At 55.0% G+C, this 16693-nt stretch overlaps 1 protein-coding gene across 2 annotated transcripts in view; it reads left to right on the plus strand.

Moving 5' to 3' along the window:
• Positions 1 to 16693, plus strand: part of LOC116956789 (run domain Beclin-1-interacting and cysteine-rich domain-containing protein-like) — a 64398-nt gene that overhangs the window by 4324 nt on the left and 43381 nt on the right. For both annotated transcript variants that reach the window (XM_076058005.1, XM_076058004.1), the window contains exons 3-5: positions 4713 to 4781; positions 6611 to 6770; positions 14043 to 14149. In XM_076058005.1, the coding sequence (XP_075914120.1) occupies positions 4713 to 4781; positions 6611 to 6770; positions 14043 to 14149 (336 nt within the window). The remainder of the gene's footprint in view (positions 1 to 4712; positions 4782 to 6610; positions 6771 to 14042; positions 14150 to 16693) is intronic.

Here is a 16693-nt window from a genome sequence, read left to right on the forward strand (position 1 = left end):
CCGTCACCAACATCACTCACCATCACTCACTATCACTCATCATCATCACTCATCATCATAACTCACCGTCACCAACATCACTCACCGTCACCAACATCACCAACATCACTCACCCACATCACTCACCGTCACCAACATCACTCACCGTCACTCATCATCACTCACTCACCGTCACCAACATCACCAACATCACTCACCATCATAACTCACCGTCACCAACATCACTCACTGTCACCAACATCACTCACCAACATCACTCATCATCACTCACTGTCACCAACATCACTCACCATCACGATCATCACTCACCATCATCACTCACCAACATCACTCATCATCACCAACATCACTCACCAACATCACTCATCGTCACTCACCATCATCACTCACTCACCGTCACCAACATCACTCACCATCACTCACCAACATCACTCACCGTCACCAACATCACTCATCATCACTCATCATCATAACTCACCGTCACCAACATCACTCACCGTCACCAACATCACTCACCATCACCAACATCACTCACCGTCACCAACATCACTAACATCACTCACCGTCACCAACATCACCAACATCATTCACCATCACCAACATCACTCACCGTCACCAACATCACTAACATCACTCACCATCACCAACATCACCAACATCACTCACCATTACCAACATCACTCACCATCACCAACATCACCAACATCACTCACCATCACCAACATCACTCACCATCACCAACATCATTCACCATCACCAACATCATTCACCATCACCAACATCACTCACCATCACAAACATCACTCACCGTCACCAACATCACCAACATCACTCACCATCACCAACATCACTCACCGTCACCAACATCACTCATCATCACTCAACATCACCAACATCATTCACCATCACCAACATCATTCACCATCACCAACATCACTCACCATCACCAACATCACTCACCATCACCAACATCACTCACCGTCACCAACATCACTCATCATCACTCATCATCATAACTCACCGTCACCAACATCACTCACCGTCACCAACATCACGAACATCATTCACCATCACCAACATCACTCATCATCACCAACATCACTCACCATCACCAACATCACCAACATCACTCACCATCACCAACATCACTCACCGTCACCAACATCACTAACATCACTCACCAACATCACTCACCATCACCAGCATCACTCACCATCACCAACATCATTCACCATCACCAACATCACTCACCGTCACCAACATCACCAACATCACTCACCATCACCAGCATCACTCACCATCACCAACATCACTCACCATCACTCATCATCATCACTCATCATCACTCACCATCACCAACATCACTCAACATCACCAACATCACCAAAATCACTCACCAACATAACTCACCGTCACCAACATCACTCATCATCACTCACCGTCACCAACATCACTCACCATCACTAAACATCACTCACCATCACTCACCGTCACCAACATCACTCACCGTCACCAACATCACTCACCATCACTCACCGTCACCAACATCACTCAACATCACCAACATCACTCACCATCACCAACATCACTCACCATCACTCACCGTCACCAACATCACTCAACATCACCAATATCACTCACCAACATCACTCACTATCATCACTCACCGTCACCAACATCACTCACCATCATCACTCACCATCATCACTCACCATCACCAACATCACTCACCATCATCACTCACCGTCACCAACATCACTCACCATCACCAACATCACTCACCATCACTCACCGTCACCAACATCACTCAACATCACTCACCATCACCAACATCACTCACCGTCACCAACATCACTCACCATCACCAACATCACTCACCATCACTCACCATCACCAACATCACTCAACATCACCAACATCACTCACCATCATCACTCACCATCACCAACATCACTCACCGTCACCATCATAACTCACCGTCACCAACATCACTCACCGTCACCAACATCACTCAACATCACTCACCATCACCAACATCATTCACCATCACCAACATCACTCACCATCACCAACATCACTCACCATCACCAACATCACTCATCATCACTCACCATCACCATCATCACTCACCATCATCACTCACCATCACCAACATCACTCACCGTCACCATCATAACTCACCGTCACCAACATCACTCACCATCACTCATCATCATAACTCACCATCACCAACATCACTCATCATCACTCACCATCACTCACCATCACCAACATCACTCACCATCACTCACCATCATCACTCACCGTCACCAACATCACTCACCATCATCACTCACCATCACCAACATCACTCACCGTCACCAACATCACTCACCGTCACCATCATAACTCACCGTCACCAACATCACTCACCGTCACCAACATCACTCACCGTCACCAACATCACTCACCATCACTCATCATCACTCAACATCACTCACCATCACCAATATCACTCACCATCACCAATATCACTCATCATCATTCACCATCACCAACATCACTCACCGGCATCACTCACCATCACCAACATCACTCACCATCACTCACCATCACTCACCATCACCAATATCACTCATCATCACTCACCATCACTCACCATCACCAACATCACTCACCATCACCGGCATCACTCACCATCACCAACATCACTCATCATCACTCACCATCACCAACATCACTCACCATCACCAACATCACTCACCATCACCAACATCACTCACCATCACCAACATCACTCACCATCACTCACCGTCACCAACATCACTCAACCATCACCAACATCACTCACCATCACCAACATCACCAACATCACCAACATCACTCAACATCACCAACATCACTCACCATCACCAACATCACTCAACATCACCAACATCACTCACCGTCACCAACATCACTCACCGTCACCAACATCACTCACCATCACTCATCATCACTCAACATCACTCACCATCACCAATATCACTCACCATCACCAATATCACTCATCATCATTCACCATCACCAACATCACTCACCGGCATCACTCACCATCACCAACATCACTCACCATCACTCACCATCACTCACCATCACCAATATCACTCATCATCACTCACCATCACCAACATCACTCACCATCACCGGCATCACTCACCATCACCAACATCACTCACCATCACCGGCATCACTCACCATCACCAACATCACTCACCATCACCAACATCACTCACCATCACCAACATCACTCACCGTCACCAACATCACTCACCGTCACCAACATCACTCACCGTCACCAACATCACTCACCATCACTCATCATCACTCACCATCACTCACCATCACTCACCATCACCAATATCACTCATCATCACTCACCATCACCAACATCACTCACCATCACCGGCATCACTCACCATCACCAACATCACTCACCATCACTCACCATCACTCACCATCGCCAACGGCTGCATGAACCCCGATGATCACTTGCCTATCGTTGTGGTGGTGGTTGAGGGTGGTGGTTGTAGTGGTGGTTGTAGTGGTTGTGGTGGTGGTGGTTGTGGTGATGGTTGTGGGGGTGGTTGTAGTGATGGTTGTGGGGGTGGTTGTAGTGGTTGTAGTGGTTGTGGTGGTGGTTGTGGTGGTGGTTGTAGTGGTTGTAGTGGTGGTGGTTGTTGTAGTGGTTGTAGTGGTGGTTGTGGTGGTGGTTGTAGTGGTTTTGGTGATGGTTGTGGGGGTGGTTGTAGTGATTGTAGTGGTGGTTGTGGTGGTTGTAGTGGTGGTTGTAGTGGTTGTGGTGGTGGTTGTGGTGGTGGTTGTAGTGGTTTTGGTGATGGTTGTGGTGGTGGTTGTAGTGGTTGTGGTGGTGGTTGTGGTGGTGGTTGTAGTGGTTGTAGTGGTGGTTGTGGTGGTGGTTGTGGGGGTGGTTGTAGTGGTTGTGGTGGTTGTAGTGGTGGTTGTAGTGGTGGTTGTGGTGGTGGTTGTAGTGGTTGTGGTGGTGGTGGTTGTGGTGGTGGTTGTAGTGGTTGTGGTGGTTGTGGTGGTGGTTGTAGTGGTTGTAGTGGTGGTTGTAGTGGTTGTAGTGGTGGGTGTGGTGGTGGTTGTAGTGGTTGTGGTTGTGGTGGTGGTTGTAGTGGTTGTGGTGGTTGTGGTGGTGGTTGTAGTGGTTGTAGTGGTGGTTGTAGTGGTTGTAGTGGTGGTTGTAGTGGTGGTTGTAGTGGTGGTTGTAGTGGTTGTAGTGGTGGTTGTGGTGGTGGTTGTAGTGGTTGTGGTGGTGGTTGTAGTGGTTGTGGTGGTGGTTGTGGTGGTGGTGGTGGTAGTGGTTGTGGTGGTGGTTGTAGTGGTTTTGGTGATGGTTGTGGTGGTGGTTGTAGTGGTTGTAGTGGTGGTTGTAGTGGTTGTGGTGATGGTTGTGGGGGTGGTGGTGGTTCGAGTGGTTGTAGCGGTCGTGGTTGTTGTGCTGGTGATTGTGGTGGTTGTTGTGGTGCTTGTGTTGGTGGTGGTTGTTGTGTTGGTGGTGGTGGTTGTTGTTGTGTTGGTAGTGGTGGTTGTTGTGGTGCCTGTGTTGGTGGTGGTTGTTATGTTGGTGGTGGTTTTGGTGGTTGTGCTGGTGGCGGTGATTGTGTTGGTGATTGTGGTGCATGTGTTGTTGGTTGTGGTGTTGGTGGTGGTGGTTGTGGTGGTTCCAGGCCGGGTACTTGGAGTTGCTCAGGACTCTGGAGCGACTCTGCCCGGATTTCTCCCCGATCGATGCTCAGGCAAGTACAAGGCTTCACAGGCACAACAGGCCTCGCACGCACACACACACACAACAACAACAACAACAACTGCCATTCGCCACTAAGTGGCGGTGACGTCACCACGACGCTTGTGCCAGGCCATGTGCACCTTGAGGCCACGTGAAGTGTCGAACGCCCGCTGGCAGGAGGTCACGGGGCAGACCCAGGTGCCACGGGTCGACTGACTGAGATGACTGGCTGATGCACCACCTGTGCCCCCTACTGTGCCAACCTGCTGTGCTTTAGCCACCCGGCGCTCCTCTCGTTGTTGTGAGCATCGCTCCTCCGCCCTCCGCTGTTGTTGGAGGGCGACTGCCTCCAACTGCCCAGTAGCGTCCTTCACGAGCCTCCTCCACAGAGGCCGATCTTGACACCGCTGGTACCAGTCATCGGCAAGTCCACTCAGCTCCACGTCCTCCTGTACCACATCACTCCATCTCTTCTCTAGCCCGTGCCGCGCCCGTTTAGCCCCCTCAATCCTGCCGAACAAAAGCTGTTTAGGCATGCGGTGGCTGGGCATGCGGGCTACATGACCCAACCAACGCAGCCTTGCCTGCCGGAGGAGCTCACCGATGGGACATTGGCCAGATCTTTCAAGGATTTGTGAGCTCCTCACACAATCCAGCCTGGTTAATCCCAGGATGGATCGTAGGCAGGCTAGCCTAAATGTTTCTAACCGGCGAAGATGTTCCATTAGGGGTGTCCACGTTTCGCAAGCGTAGAGAAGGGAGGGAATGACCGTGGCCGAGAAGACCTGAAGCTTAGTGCGGAGCGACAGACCAGGTAGCTTCCACACAGAGTTACGCATCCGATGGAAAGATATTGCCGCTCGACTGATTCGGAGTGAGACCTCTGCTGTTAAACTGGAGCCAGTCATGAGCACACTGCCCAGCTATGGGAAACTCTCCAATCTCTCCACAACTGCCCCATCACCGATTGGGAGTTGTGGGGGTGGAGTGTCCGATTTTGCAAAATACCCAGGCAGGTGCTTAGTTTTGGTGAGGCTGATGGTAAGGCCCCACCTCTTAGTGGCACGCTCCAGTCTCAGCAGCAGCGTCTCCAACTCCTCCTCTGAATGAGCGGCTATTACCAAATCATCGGCATACATAACGTGGTTGAGCAATAGGGAGCCATCCCTTGACCGCACCCGGGCATCGATCAGCCTCCCATTATATCTGTACCAAATGGAGATTCCCCCGGCACAGCTATAGAAGGCTTCACGAACTACGTGGTCACACACACACACACCACACACGCACACACACGCACACGCACACCACATGCACACACACGCACACACACACGCACACACACACACGCACACCACACACACACACGCGCACACACACACGCACACACACGTGCGTTTGTCTACATGTGTACACGTATGTGCGCAGGTGTGGGCTACACAGGGGACCTCTGTGTGTGTGTGTGTGTCTGTGTGTGTGTGTCTGTGTGTCTGTGTGTGTGGAGCGGTGGGTGTAGCGGTTAGCGCTACGCTGCGCTGTGAACCTGGCCACCCGGGGTTCGATTCCCGCTCCCGGCCAACACCCCCCCGGGCGACGATTATCTGAACCGGTCCCGGGCCCTCCCCTAGGTCGACTCAGCCTCAAATGAATACCTGCTGCTGCTGTGTGTAAAACATCGCCACTGGGGGAGACAAAGGCGGCCGGGCGTGGTGCCGGTAGCCGCCCACCGCCTCCGTGTGCCGTTTCCGGCCTTCGCAGGTGCTGCTCGCTAGCGGCACTTGCCCCCTAGAGTCTGTTAGAGGCTACACGGGGGACCTTTGTCTTTGCGTGCACAAGCAGGGCCTGGAGCAGGAGCAGGAGGAGTCCATTGCGCTCGGGTCCGGGGATCCCAGCCAGCCGGCGGTGCGTTGGCTGAGCCAGGCGATGCGCTCGCTCGCGCTGTCCCGCCTGCTGAGCCCACTGCTGCTGCAGCCTCACCCCGTGGGAAGTCTCTACGCAGGTACGCACGCACGCACGCACGTGTGTGTGTGTGTGTGTAGGCACGTGTGTGTGTGTGTAGGCACGTGTGTGTGTGTGTAGGCACGTGTGTGTGTGTGTGTAGGCACGTGTGTGTGTGTGTAGGTGTGTGTGTGTGTGTAGGCACGTGTGTGTGTGTGTAAGCGTGTGTGTGTGTGTAGGCACGTGTGTGTGTGTAAGCACGTGTGTGTGTGTGTGTAGGCACGTGTGTGTGTGTGTAGGCACGTGTGTGTGTGTAAGCGTGTGTGTGAGCGTGTGTTGTGTGTGAGCACGTGTGTGTGAGAGCACGTGTGTGTGAGCGCATGTGTGTGTGTGTGTAAGCGTGCGTGTGTGTGAGCACGTGTGTGTGTGTAAGCGCATGTGTGTGTGTGTAAGCGTGTGTGTGAGCGCGTGTGTGTGTGTGTGTGAGCGCTTGTGTGTGTGTGTGAGCACGTGTGTGTGTGAGCGCGTGTATGTGTGTGTAAGCACGTGTGTGTGAGTGTGTAAGCGTGTGTGTGTAAGCGCGTGTGTGTGTGTACTGTGTGTGTAAGCGTGTGTGTGTAAGCGCATGTGTGTGTGTGTGAGCGCGTGTGTGTGTGTGAGCACGTGTGTGTGTATAACCGTGTGTGTGTACATGTGTGCGTGTACACGTGCGTGTATGTACGCGTGTGTGCATGTGTGTGTACGTGTGTTTAATTCGTAGTTTCGTGGTAATTAATTGAAGGTGGAGGGGTTACCAGCCCCTCGCACCCGTCCAGAGCCCCCGTTTAGCCCCTGTGGTGGACACATATGCCATGAAGGGAGGAGCCAATCAAAATTGGATCTCCCCCCACAGCGCTGTCCACGACAGAGTTGCCCGTCCGGCACCGCGAGGAGGTAGGGGGTTGTTTTGCCGGCGTTTGTGCACAGACTGCCCTATATGACATCATAACAACAGTCTGGACCACTGGACGGGTTCCGCAGGATTGGAAGGATGCCCTGGTGGTCCCCCTTTTTAAGAAGGGGGACCGCACAGACTGTAACAACTACAGGGGCATCTCACTCCTCAGTGTGCCGGGAAAGGTCCTGGCAAGGATTATTCAGCATCGCCTTGCCAGGCACGCTGAGGAGAGGCTTGCGGAGCCCCAATGCGGTTTCAGGAAAGGGCGGTCCTGCACAGATGCCATATTTTCTGTCCGTCTGCTACAGCAGAGGTGTAGGGAATTCCAACAAGACCTACATCTCTGCTTTATTGACCTGGTCAAGGCCTATGATACCATCAGTAGGCCTGGGCTCTGGGTCGTTCTTCGTGCTTTTGGAGTACCTGACCCTCTGCTCACGATCATTAAGGACCTTCATGATGGTGAGCGGGCCCGGGTAAAACTACGTGGCCGGGAGTCAGAGCCATTCCCTGTACACCTTGGGGTGCGACAGGGATGTCCTCTGGCTCCCACATTATTTAACATCTATTTTGACCACGTAGTTCGTGAAGCCTTCAATAGCTGTACCGGGGGAATCTCCATATGGTACAGATATAATGGGAGGCTAATCGATGCCCGGGTGCGGTCAAGGGATGGCTCCCTATTGCTCAACCACGTTATGTATGCTGATGACTTGGTAATAGCTGCTCAGTCAGAGGAGGAGTTGGAGACGCTGCTGCTGAGACTGGAGCGTGCCACTAAGAGGTGGGGCCTTACCATCAGCCCCACCAAAACTAAGCACCTGCCTGGGTATTTTGTACCATCGGACACTCCACCCCCACAACTCCCAATCGGTGATGGGGCAGTTGTGGAGAGAGTGGAGAGTTTCCCATACCTGGGCAGTGTGCTTATGACTGGCTCCAGTTTAACAGCAGAGGTCTCACTCCGAATCAGTCGAGCGGCAATATCTTTTCATCGGTTGCGTAACGCTGTGTGGAAGCTACCTGGTCTGTCGCTCCGCACTAAGCCTCAGGTCTTCTCGGCCACGGTCATTCCCTCCCTTCTCTACGCTTGCGAAACGTGGACCCCCCTAATGGAACATCTTCGCCGGTTAGAAACATTTAGGCTGGCCTGCCTACGATCCATCCTGGGTTTAACCAGACTGGATTGTGTGAGGAGCTCACAAATCCTTGAAAGATCTGGGCAGGGTCCCATCGGTGAGCTCCTCCGGCAGGCAAGGCTGCGATGGCTGGGTCATGTAGCCCGCATACCCAGCCACCGCATGCCGAAACAGCTTTTGTTTGGCCGGATTGAGGGGGCTAAGCGGGCGCGGCACGGGCTAGAGAAGAGATGGAGTGATGTGGTACAGGAGGACGTGGAGCTGAGTGGACTTGCCGATGACTGGTACCAGCGGTGTCAAGATCGGCCTCTGTGGAGGAGGCTCGTGAAGGATGCTACTGGGCAGTTGGAGGCAGTCGCCCTCCAACAACAACGGAGGGCGGAGGAGCGACGCTCACAACAGCGAGCGGAGCGCCGGGTGGCTAAAGCACAGCAGGTTGGCACAGTAGGGGGCACAGGTGGTGCATCAGCCAGTCATCTCAGTCAGTCGACCCGTGGCACCTGGGTCTGCCCCGTGACCTCCTGCCAGCGGGCGTTCGACACTTCACGTGGCCTCAGGGTGCACATAGCCTGGCACAAGCGTCGTGGTGACGTCACCGCCACTTAGTGGCGAATGGCGGTTGTTGTTGTTGTACGTGTGTGTGTACGTGTGTACGTGTGTGTGTGTAAGCGCGTGTGTGTGTGTGTACGTGTGTGTGTGAGCGCGTGTGAGCGCGTGTGTGTGTACGTGTGTGTAAGCGCGTGTGTGTGTGTGTGTGAGCACGTGTGTGTGTGTGAGCGCGGTGCCGGACGGGCAACTCTGTTGTGGACAGCGCTGTGGGGGGAGTTCCAATTTTGATTGGCTCCTCCCCTCATGGCATATGTGTCCACCACAGGGGCTAAACGGGGGCTCTGGACGGGTGCGAGGGGCTGGTAACCCCTCCACCTTCAATTAATTACCACAAAACCACAAATTAAACTGAAATATGTAACAACTAAGCTTGTGCCGGAGGCCCCGGGGGGCCAGGCGTCTATGACGTCTCCTGGCCAAACCCCAATTGGCGGAGCCAGGAGATTGAATACCTACCCTCGGGGCTACTCCAGAAACAATGAAAAGCCACTACGGGTGGCCACGTGGAATGTTCGAACGCTCACTGCGGAGGAGAGGCTGCCACTCCTCTGTCGGGAGCTGGACCGGTACCGCCTGGATCTATGCGGCATTCAGGAGGTCCGGTGGACCGGCTCTGGCTCCTGCCACCATGAGGGGTGGACAGTCCTCTACTCGGGGCAGCAGACTGCCAAACAACAGGGTGTGGGTCTTCTTTTGAACAAAAGAATGAAGGGGGCGTGGGAGCGTGGCGGTGAGGTGTGGGAAGCTGTAAGCCCCAGGCTACTTTGGGCTCGCCTTCCCATCAACCGGAGGCGAGGAATGGTGGTCGTGGTTACTTATGCCCCCACCGAAGATGAACATCCGTGGAGGGATGCAGGCAAAGCCGATGAGTCAGATGCCTTCTATGACCTCCTGTCACAGGTGCTGGCTAAAGTGGCCCCTCGGGATAGAGTCATCATGTTGGGTGACTTCAATGCCCGAGTTGGTCATGATACTGGCACCTGGTCTGGAGTGATTGGAGGGCATGGGCCAGATCAGCTCAATAACAACGGTAGGAGGCTGCTAGATTTTTGTGCAGCCCATGGGCTTGTAATTACCAACACGCTGTTCCGGCATCGGCGCATCCACACAACATCATGGATGCATGCCGGGTCCAAGCAACAACATCTGCTGGACTACATAGTGACGGACCAGCGAATGCGAGCCCATGTCCTTGACACCAGGACCTACCGTGGAGCTGATCTGCCCTCTGACCATCGACTAGTCATCTGTAAGATGCGCCTGCCATTCTTCCACTCCGGTGGTGGGTGTACACCCAGGACCCCATTCCAACCTAAAGTGGCCTGGTCTCAGTTATCTGATGAAAGTTGCAAGCGAGAATTTCATCATCGCTTGCGGCTGGGATTGGCATCGTCCCCGACTCCTCCTGATGTCGAGGGTAAATGGGCGAGGTTTAGGACTGTGACTCATGCAGCTGCAATGGCTGCTTTGGGTACGCGGTCCAGACCTCCCCAGACACCCTGGATGACAGAGGAGTTGTTCACGATGGTTGAGAAAAAGCGACAGGCCCACTGTCATCGGCTACAGAATCCCACGTCAGAGAATGAGGAGGCTTCGCTCCTCATTCTCTGACGCAGCCTTCGCTCGGAGGTTCGGAGAGCCGTGAGGCGCTGCAAGGATGGGTGGTGGTCGTGGGTTGCTGAGGAGATGGAGTCTGCCTCAGTGGCCCGTGATCACAAATCTCTATTTAACTCCATCAAAAAAGTAACCTGCAGCGCCACACCTATTACCATCATTAGGGGAAAAAACGGTGATCCAATTTCCGACCCCCAGGAACAGGTTCGCAGATTTGCTGAGCATTTCTGTGAGGTCCTGGGGGAGGGAAAATCCCTCAGCCAGGAAAACATCGTGGCACAAAGTGAGGATGACCCTGCTGAGGCTGCGGTGCCTCAACTATTGGATGAAGTCACCCCCTGTGAGTGGCTGGCTGAGGTGCCATCTGCTGAGGAAGTATTGAAGGCGATCCGGAGTCTGAGACCAGGAAAGGCAGCGGGCAGAGATGATCTCCCAAGCGAAATGCTGAGGGAGGGTGGCGTTTGTGCACAGACTGCCCTATATGACATCATAACAACAGTCTGGACCACTGGACGGGTTCCGCAGGATTGGAAGGATGCCCTGGTGGTCCCCCTTTTTAAGAAGGGGGACCGCACAGACTGTAACAACTACAGGGGCATCTCACTCCTCAGTGTGCCGGGAAAGGTCCTGGCAAGGATTATTCAGCATCGCCTTGCCAGGCACGCTGAGGAGAGGCTTGCGGAGCCCCAATGCGGTTTCAGGAAAGGGCGGTCCTGCACAGATGCCATATTTTCTGTCCGTCTGCTACAGCAGAGGTGTAGGGAATTCCAACAAGACCTACATCTCTGCTTTATTGACCTGGTCAAGGCCTATGATACCATCAGTAGGCCTGGGCTCTGGGTCGTTCTTCGTGCTCTGCTCACGATCATTAAGGACCTTCATGATGGTGAGCGGGCCCGGGTAAAACTACGTGGCCGGGAGTCAGAGCCATTCCCTGTACACCTTGGGGTGCGACAGGGATGTCCTCTGGCTCCCACATTATTTAACATCTATTTTTACCACGTAGTTCGTGAAGCCTTCAGTAGCTGTACCGGGGGAATCTCCATATGGTACAGATATAATGGGAGGCTAATCGATGCCCGGGTGCGGTCAAGGGATGGCTCCCTATTGCTCAACCACGTTATGTATGCTGATGACTTGGTAATAGCTGCTCAGTCAGAGGAGGAGTTGGAGACGCTGCTGCTGAGACTGGAGCGTGCCACTAAGAGGTGGGGCCTTACCATCAGCCCCACCAAAACTAAGCACCTGCCTGGGTATTTTGTACCATCGGACACTCCACCCCCACAACTCCCAATCGGTGATGGGGCAGTTGTGGAGAGAGTGGAGAGTTTCCCATACCTGGGCAGTGTGCTTATGACTGGCTCCAGTTTAACAGCAGAGGTCTCACTCCGAATCAGTCGAGCGGCAATATCTTTTCATCGGTTGCGTAACGCTGTGTGGAAGCTACCTGGTCTGTCGCTCCACACTAAGCTTCAGGTCTTCTCGGCCACGGTCATTCCCTCCCTTCTCTACGCTTGCGAAACGTGGACCCCCCGAATGGAACATCTTCACCGGTTAGAAACATTTAGGCTGACCTGCCTACGATCCATCCTGGGTTTAACCAGACTGGATTGTGTGAGGATCTCACATATCCTTGAAAGATCTGGGCAGGGTCCCATCGGTGAGCTCCTCCGGCAGGCAAGGCTGCGATGGCTGGGTCATGTAGCCCGCATGCCCAGCCACCGCATGCCGAAACAGCTTTTGTTTGGCCGGATTGAGGGGGCTAAGCGGGCGCGGCACGGGCTAGAGAAGAGATGGAGTGATGTGGTACAGGAGGACGTGGAGCTGAGTGGACTTGCCGATGACTGGTACCAGCGGTGTCAAGATCGGCCTCTGCGGAGGAGGCTCGTGAAGGATGCTACTGGGCAGTTGGAGGCAGTCGCCCTCCAACAACAACGGAGGGCGGAGGAGCGACGCTCACAACAGCGAGCGGAGCGCCGGGTGGCTAAAGCACAGCAGGTTGGCACAGTAGGGGGCACAGGTGGTGCATCAGCCAGTCATCTCAGTCAGTCGACCCATGGCACCTGGGTCTGCCCCGTGACCTCCTGCCAGCGGGCGTTCGACACTTCACGTGGCCTCAGGGTGCACATAGCCTGGCACAAGCGTCGTGGTGACGTCACCGCCACTTAGTGGCGAATGGCGGTTGTTGTTGTTGTGTACGTGTGTGCGTGTACACGTGCGTGTGAGTGCGTGTGTGTGTGTGTACGTGTGTGCGTGTACACGTGCGTGTGAGTGCGTGTGTGTGTGTGTGTACGTGTGTGCGTGTACACGTGCGTGTGAGTGCGTGTGTGTGTGTGTGTACGTGTGTGCGTGTACACGTGTGTGTGTGTGTGTACGTGTGTGTGTGTGTGTGTACGTGTGTGTGTGTGTACACGTGTGTGTGTGTGTGTGGAACCGTAGCGTAGCGGTTCACGCACAGCGTTACAATCCCCCCCGGCGGCCCGGGTTTCGATTCCCGCTCACGGCCAACACCGGTGAAGGTCACGCCGGGTGACCTTCACCTCGCCCCCACGTGGTGTTAGAGGTCACGCCGGGTGACCTTCGCCTCGCGCCCACGTGGTGTTAGAGGTCATGCCGGGTGACCTTGGCCTCGCCCCCGCGTGGTGTTAGAGGTCATGCCGGGTGACCTTGGCCTCGCCCCCACGTGGTGTTAGAGGTCATGCCGGGTGACCTTGGCCTCGCCCCCCGCATGGTGTTAGAGGTCACGCCGGGTGACCTTCACCTCGCCCCCACGTGGTGTTAGAGGTCACGCCGGGTGACCTTGGCCTCGCCCCCACGTGGTGTTAGAGGTCACGCCGGGTGACCTTGGCCTCGCCCCCGCGTGGTGTTAGAGGTCACGCCGGGTGACCTTCACCTCGCCCCCACGTGGTGTTAGAGGTCACGCCGGGTGACCTTGGCCTCGCCCCCGCGTGGTGTTAGAGGTCACGCCGGGTGACCTTCACCTCGCCCCCACGTGGTGTTAGAGGTCACGCCGGGTGACCTTGGCTTTGCCCAGAGCACGCGTTTGCCCGGAGTGTGCCACACGTGACGGCCATGTTGCTGTGCCTGGGGGCGCTGGAGGAGAACAACCCGGGGCAGCTGGGGCTCATCGACCCAGCCACGGTGAGCGTGCTCACCACTTACTCACCACTCACTCACCACTCACTCACCACTCACTCATAACTCACCACTCACTCACCACTCACTCACCACTCACTCACCACTCACCACTCACTCACCACTCACTCACCACTAGCTCACCACTCACCATTAGCTCACCACTAGCTCACCACTCACCACTCACCACTAGCTCACCACTCACCACTCACCACTAGCTCACCACTCACCACTCACCACTAGCACCACTCACTCACCACTCACTCACCACTTACTCACCACTCACTCACCACTTACTCACCACTTACTCACCACTCACTACTCACTCACCACTCACCACTCACTCACTCACTCACCACTCGCTCACCACTCACTCACCACTCACTCACCACTCACTCACTCATCAACTCACTCGCTCACCACTCGCTCACCACTCACTCACCACTCACTCACTCACCACTCGCTCATAAACTCACTCACTCACCACTCACTCACTCACCACTCACTCACTCACCACTCGCTCACTCACCACTCACTCACTCACCACTCACTCACTCACCACTCACTCACTCACCACTCACTCACTCACCACTCACTCACCACTCACTCACCACTCACTCACTCACCACTCACTCACCACTCACTCACCACTCACTCGCTCACCACTCGCTCACCACTCACTCACTCACCACTCACTCACTCACTCACCACTCACTCACTCACCACTCGCTCACCACTCGCTCACTCACTCACCACTCACTCACCACTCACTCACTCACTCACCACTCGCTCACCACTCGCTCACCACTCACTCACTCACCACTCACCACTCACTCACCACTCACTCACCACTCACTCACCACTCGCTCACTCACCACTCGCTCACCACTCGCTCACCACTCGCTCACTCACTCATCAACTCACTCACTCACCACTCACCACTCACCCACCACTCACTCACCACTCACTCACTCATCAACTCACTCACCACTCGCTCACCACTCGCTCACCACTCACTCACTCACCACTCGCTCACCACTCGCTCACTCACCACTCGCTCACTCACCACTCACTCATCACTCGCTCTCTCACCACTCACTCACTCACCACTCGCTCACTCACCACTCACTCACCACTCACTCACGACTCGCTCACCACTCGCTCATCACTCGCTCACCGCTCGCTCACCACTTACCCACTCATTCACCCACTCACTCCCCCACTCACTCGCCCACTCACTTGCCTACTCACTTGCCCACTCACTCACCCGTTCACTCACTCGCTCTCTCACCCACTCATTCACCCACCCACTTGCCCACTCACCCACTCATGCACCCGTTCACTCGCCCGCCCACTCACTCGCTCACTCACCCACTCACTCACCTGCTCACTCACCACTCGCTCACCACTCACCCACTCATTCACCCACTCACCCGCTCACTCGCCCACTCACTCACCTGTTCACTCGCCCGCCCACTCACGCGCTCTCTCACCCGCTCACTCACCACTCACTCACCACTCACTCACCACTCAATCTGCCCGCTCACCCGCTCACTCGCCCACTCACTCACCCACTCACTCACCCGCTCACTCACCACTCACTCACCACTCACCTACTCATTCGACTACTCACCCGCTCACTCGCCCACTCACTCACCCGCTCACTCACCACTCACTCACCACTCACCCACTCATTCGCCCGCTCACCCACTCACTCGCCCACTCACTCACCCGCTCACTCACCCGCTCACTCACCACTCACTCACCACTCACCTACTCATTCACCCACTCACCCGCTCACTCGCCCACCCACTCACTCGCTCACTCACTCACCACTCACTCACCACTCACCCACTCATTCACCCACTCACCTGTTCACTCGCCCGCCCACTCAGGCGCTCTCTCACCCGCTCACTCACCACTCACTCACTCACCACTCATTCGCCTGCTCACCCGCTCACTCGCCCACTCACTCACCCACTCACTCGCCCACTCACTCACCACTCACTCACCACTCACCACTCACCCGCTCACTCACCACTCACTCACCACTCACTCACCACTCACCCACTCATTCACCCACTCACCTGTTCACTCGCCCGCCCACTCAGGCGCTCTCTCACCCGCTCACTCACCACTCACTCACTCACCACTCATTCGCCTGCTCACCCGCTCACTCGCCCACTCACTCACCCACTCACTCGCCCACTCACTCACCACTCACTCACCACTCACCACTCACCCGCTCACTCACCACTCACTCACCACTCACTCACCACTCACCCACTCATTCACCCACTCACCTGTTCACTCGCCCGCCCACTCAGGCGCTCTCTCACCCGCTCACTCACCACTCACTCACTCACCACTCATTCGCCTGCTCACCCGCTCACTCGCCCACTCACTCACCCACTCACTCGCCCACTCACTCACCACTCACTCACCACTCACCACTCACCCGCTCACTCACCACTCACTCACCACTCACTCACCACTCACCCACTCATTCACCCACTCACCTGTTCACTCGCCCGCCCACTCAGGCGCTCT

Source organism: Petromyzon marinus (assembly GCF_048934315.1).
Source record: "Petromyzon marinus isolate PM22_M1 ecotype Great Lakes invasive population chromosome 67 unlocalized genomic scaffold, UKy_Petmar_22M1.pri1.0 chr67_unloc.4, whole genome shotgun sequence".
NCBI classification, from domain to species: Eukaryota; Metazoa; Chordata; class Hyperoartia; order Petromyzontiformes; family Petromyzontidae; genus Petromyzon; species Petromyzon marinus.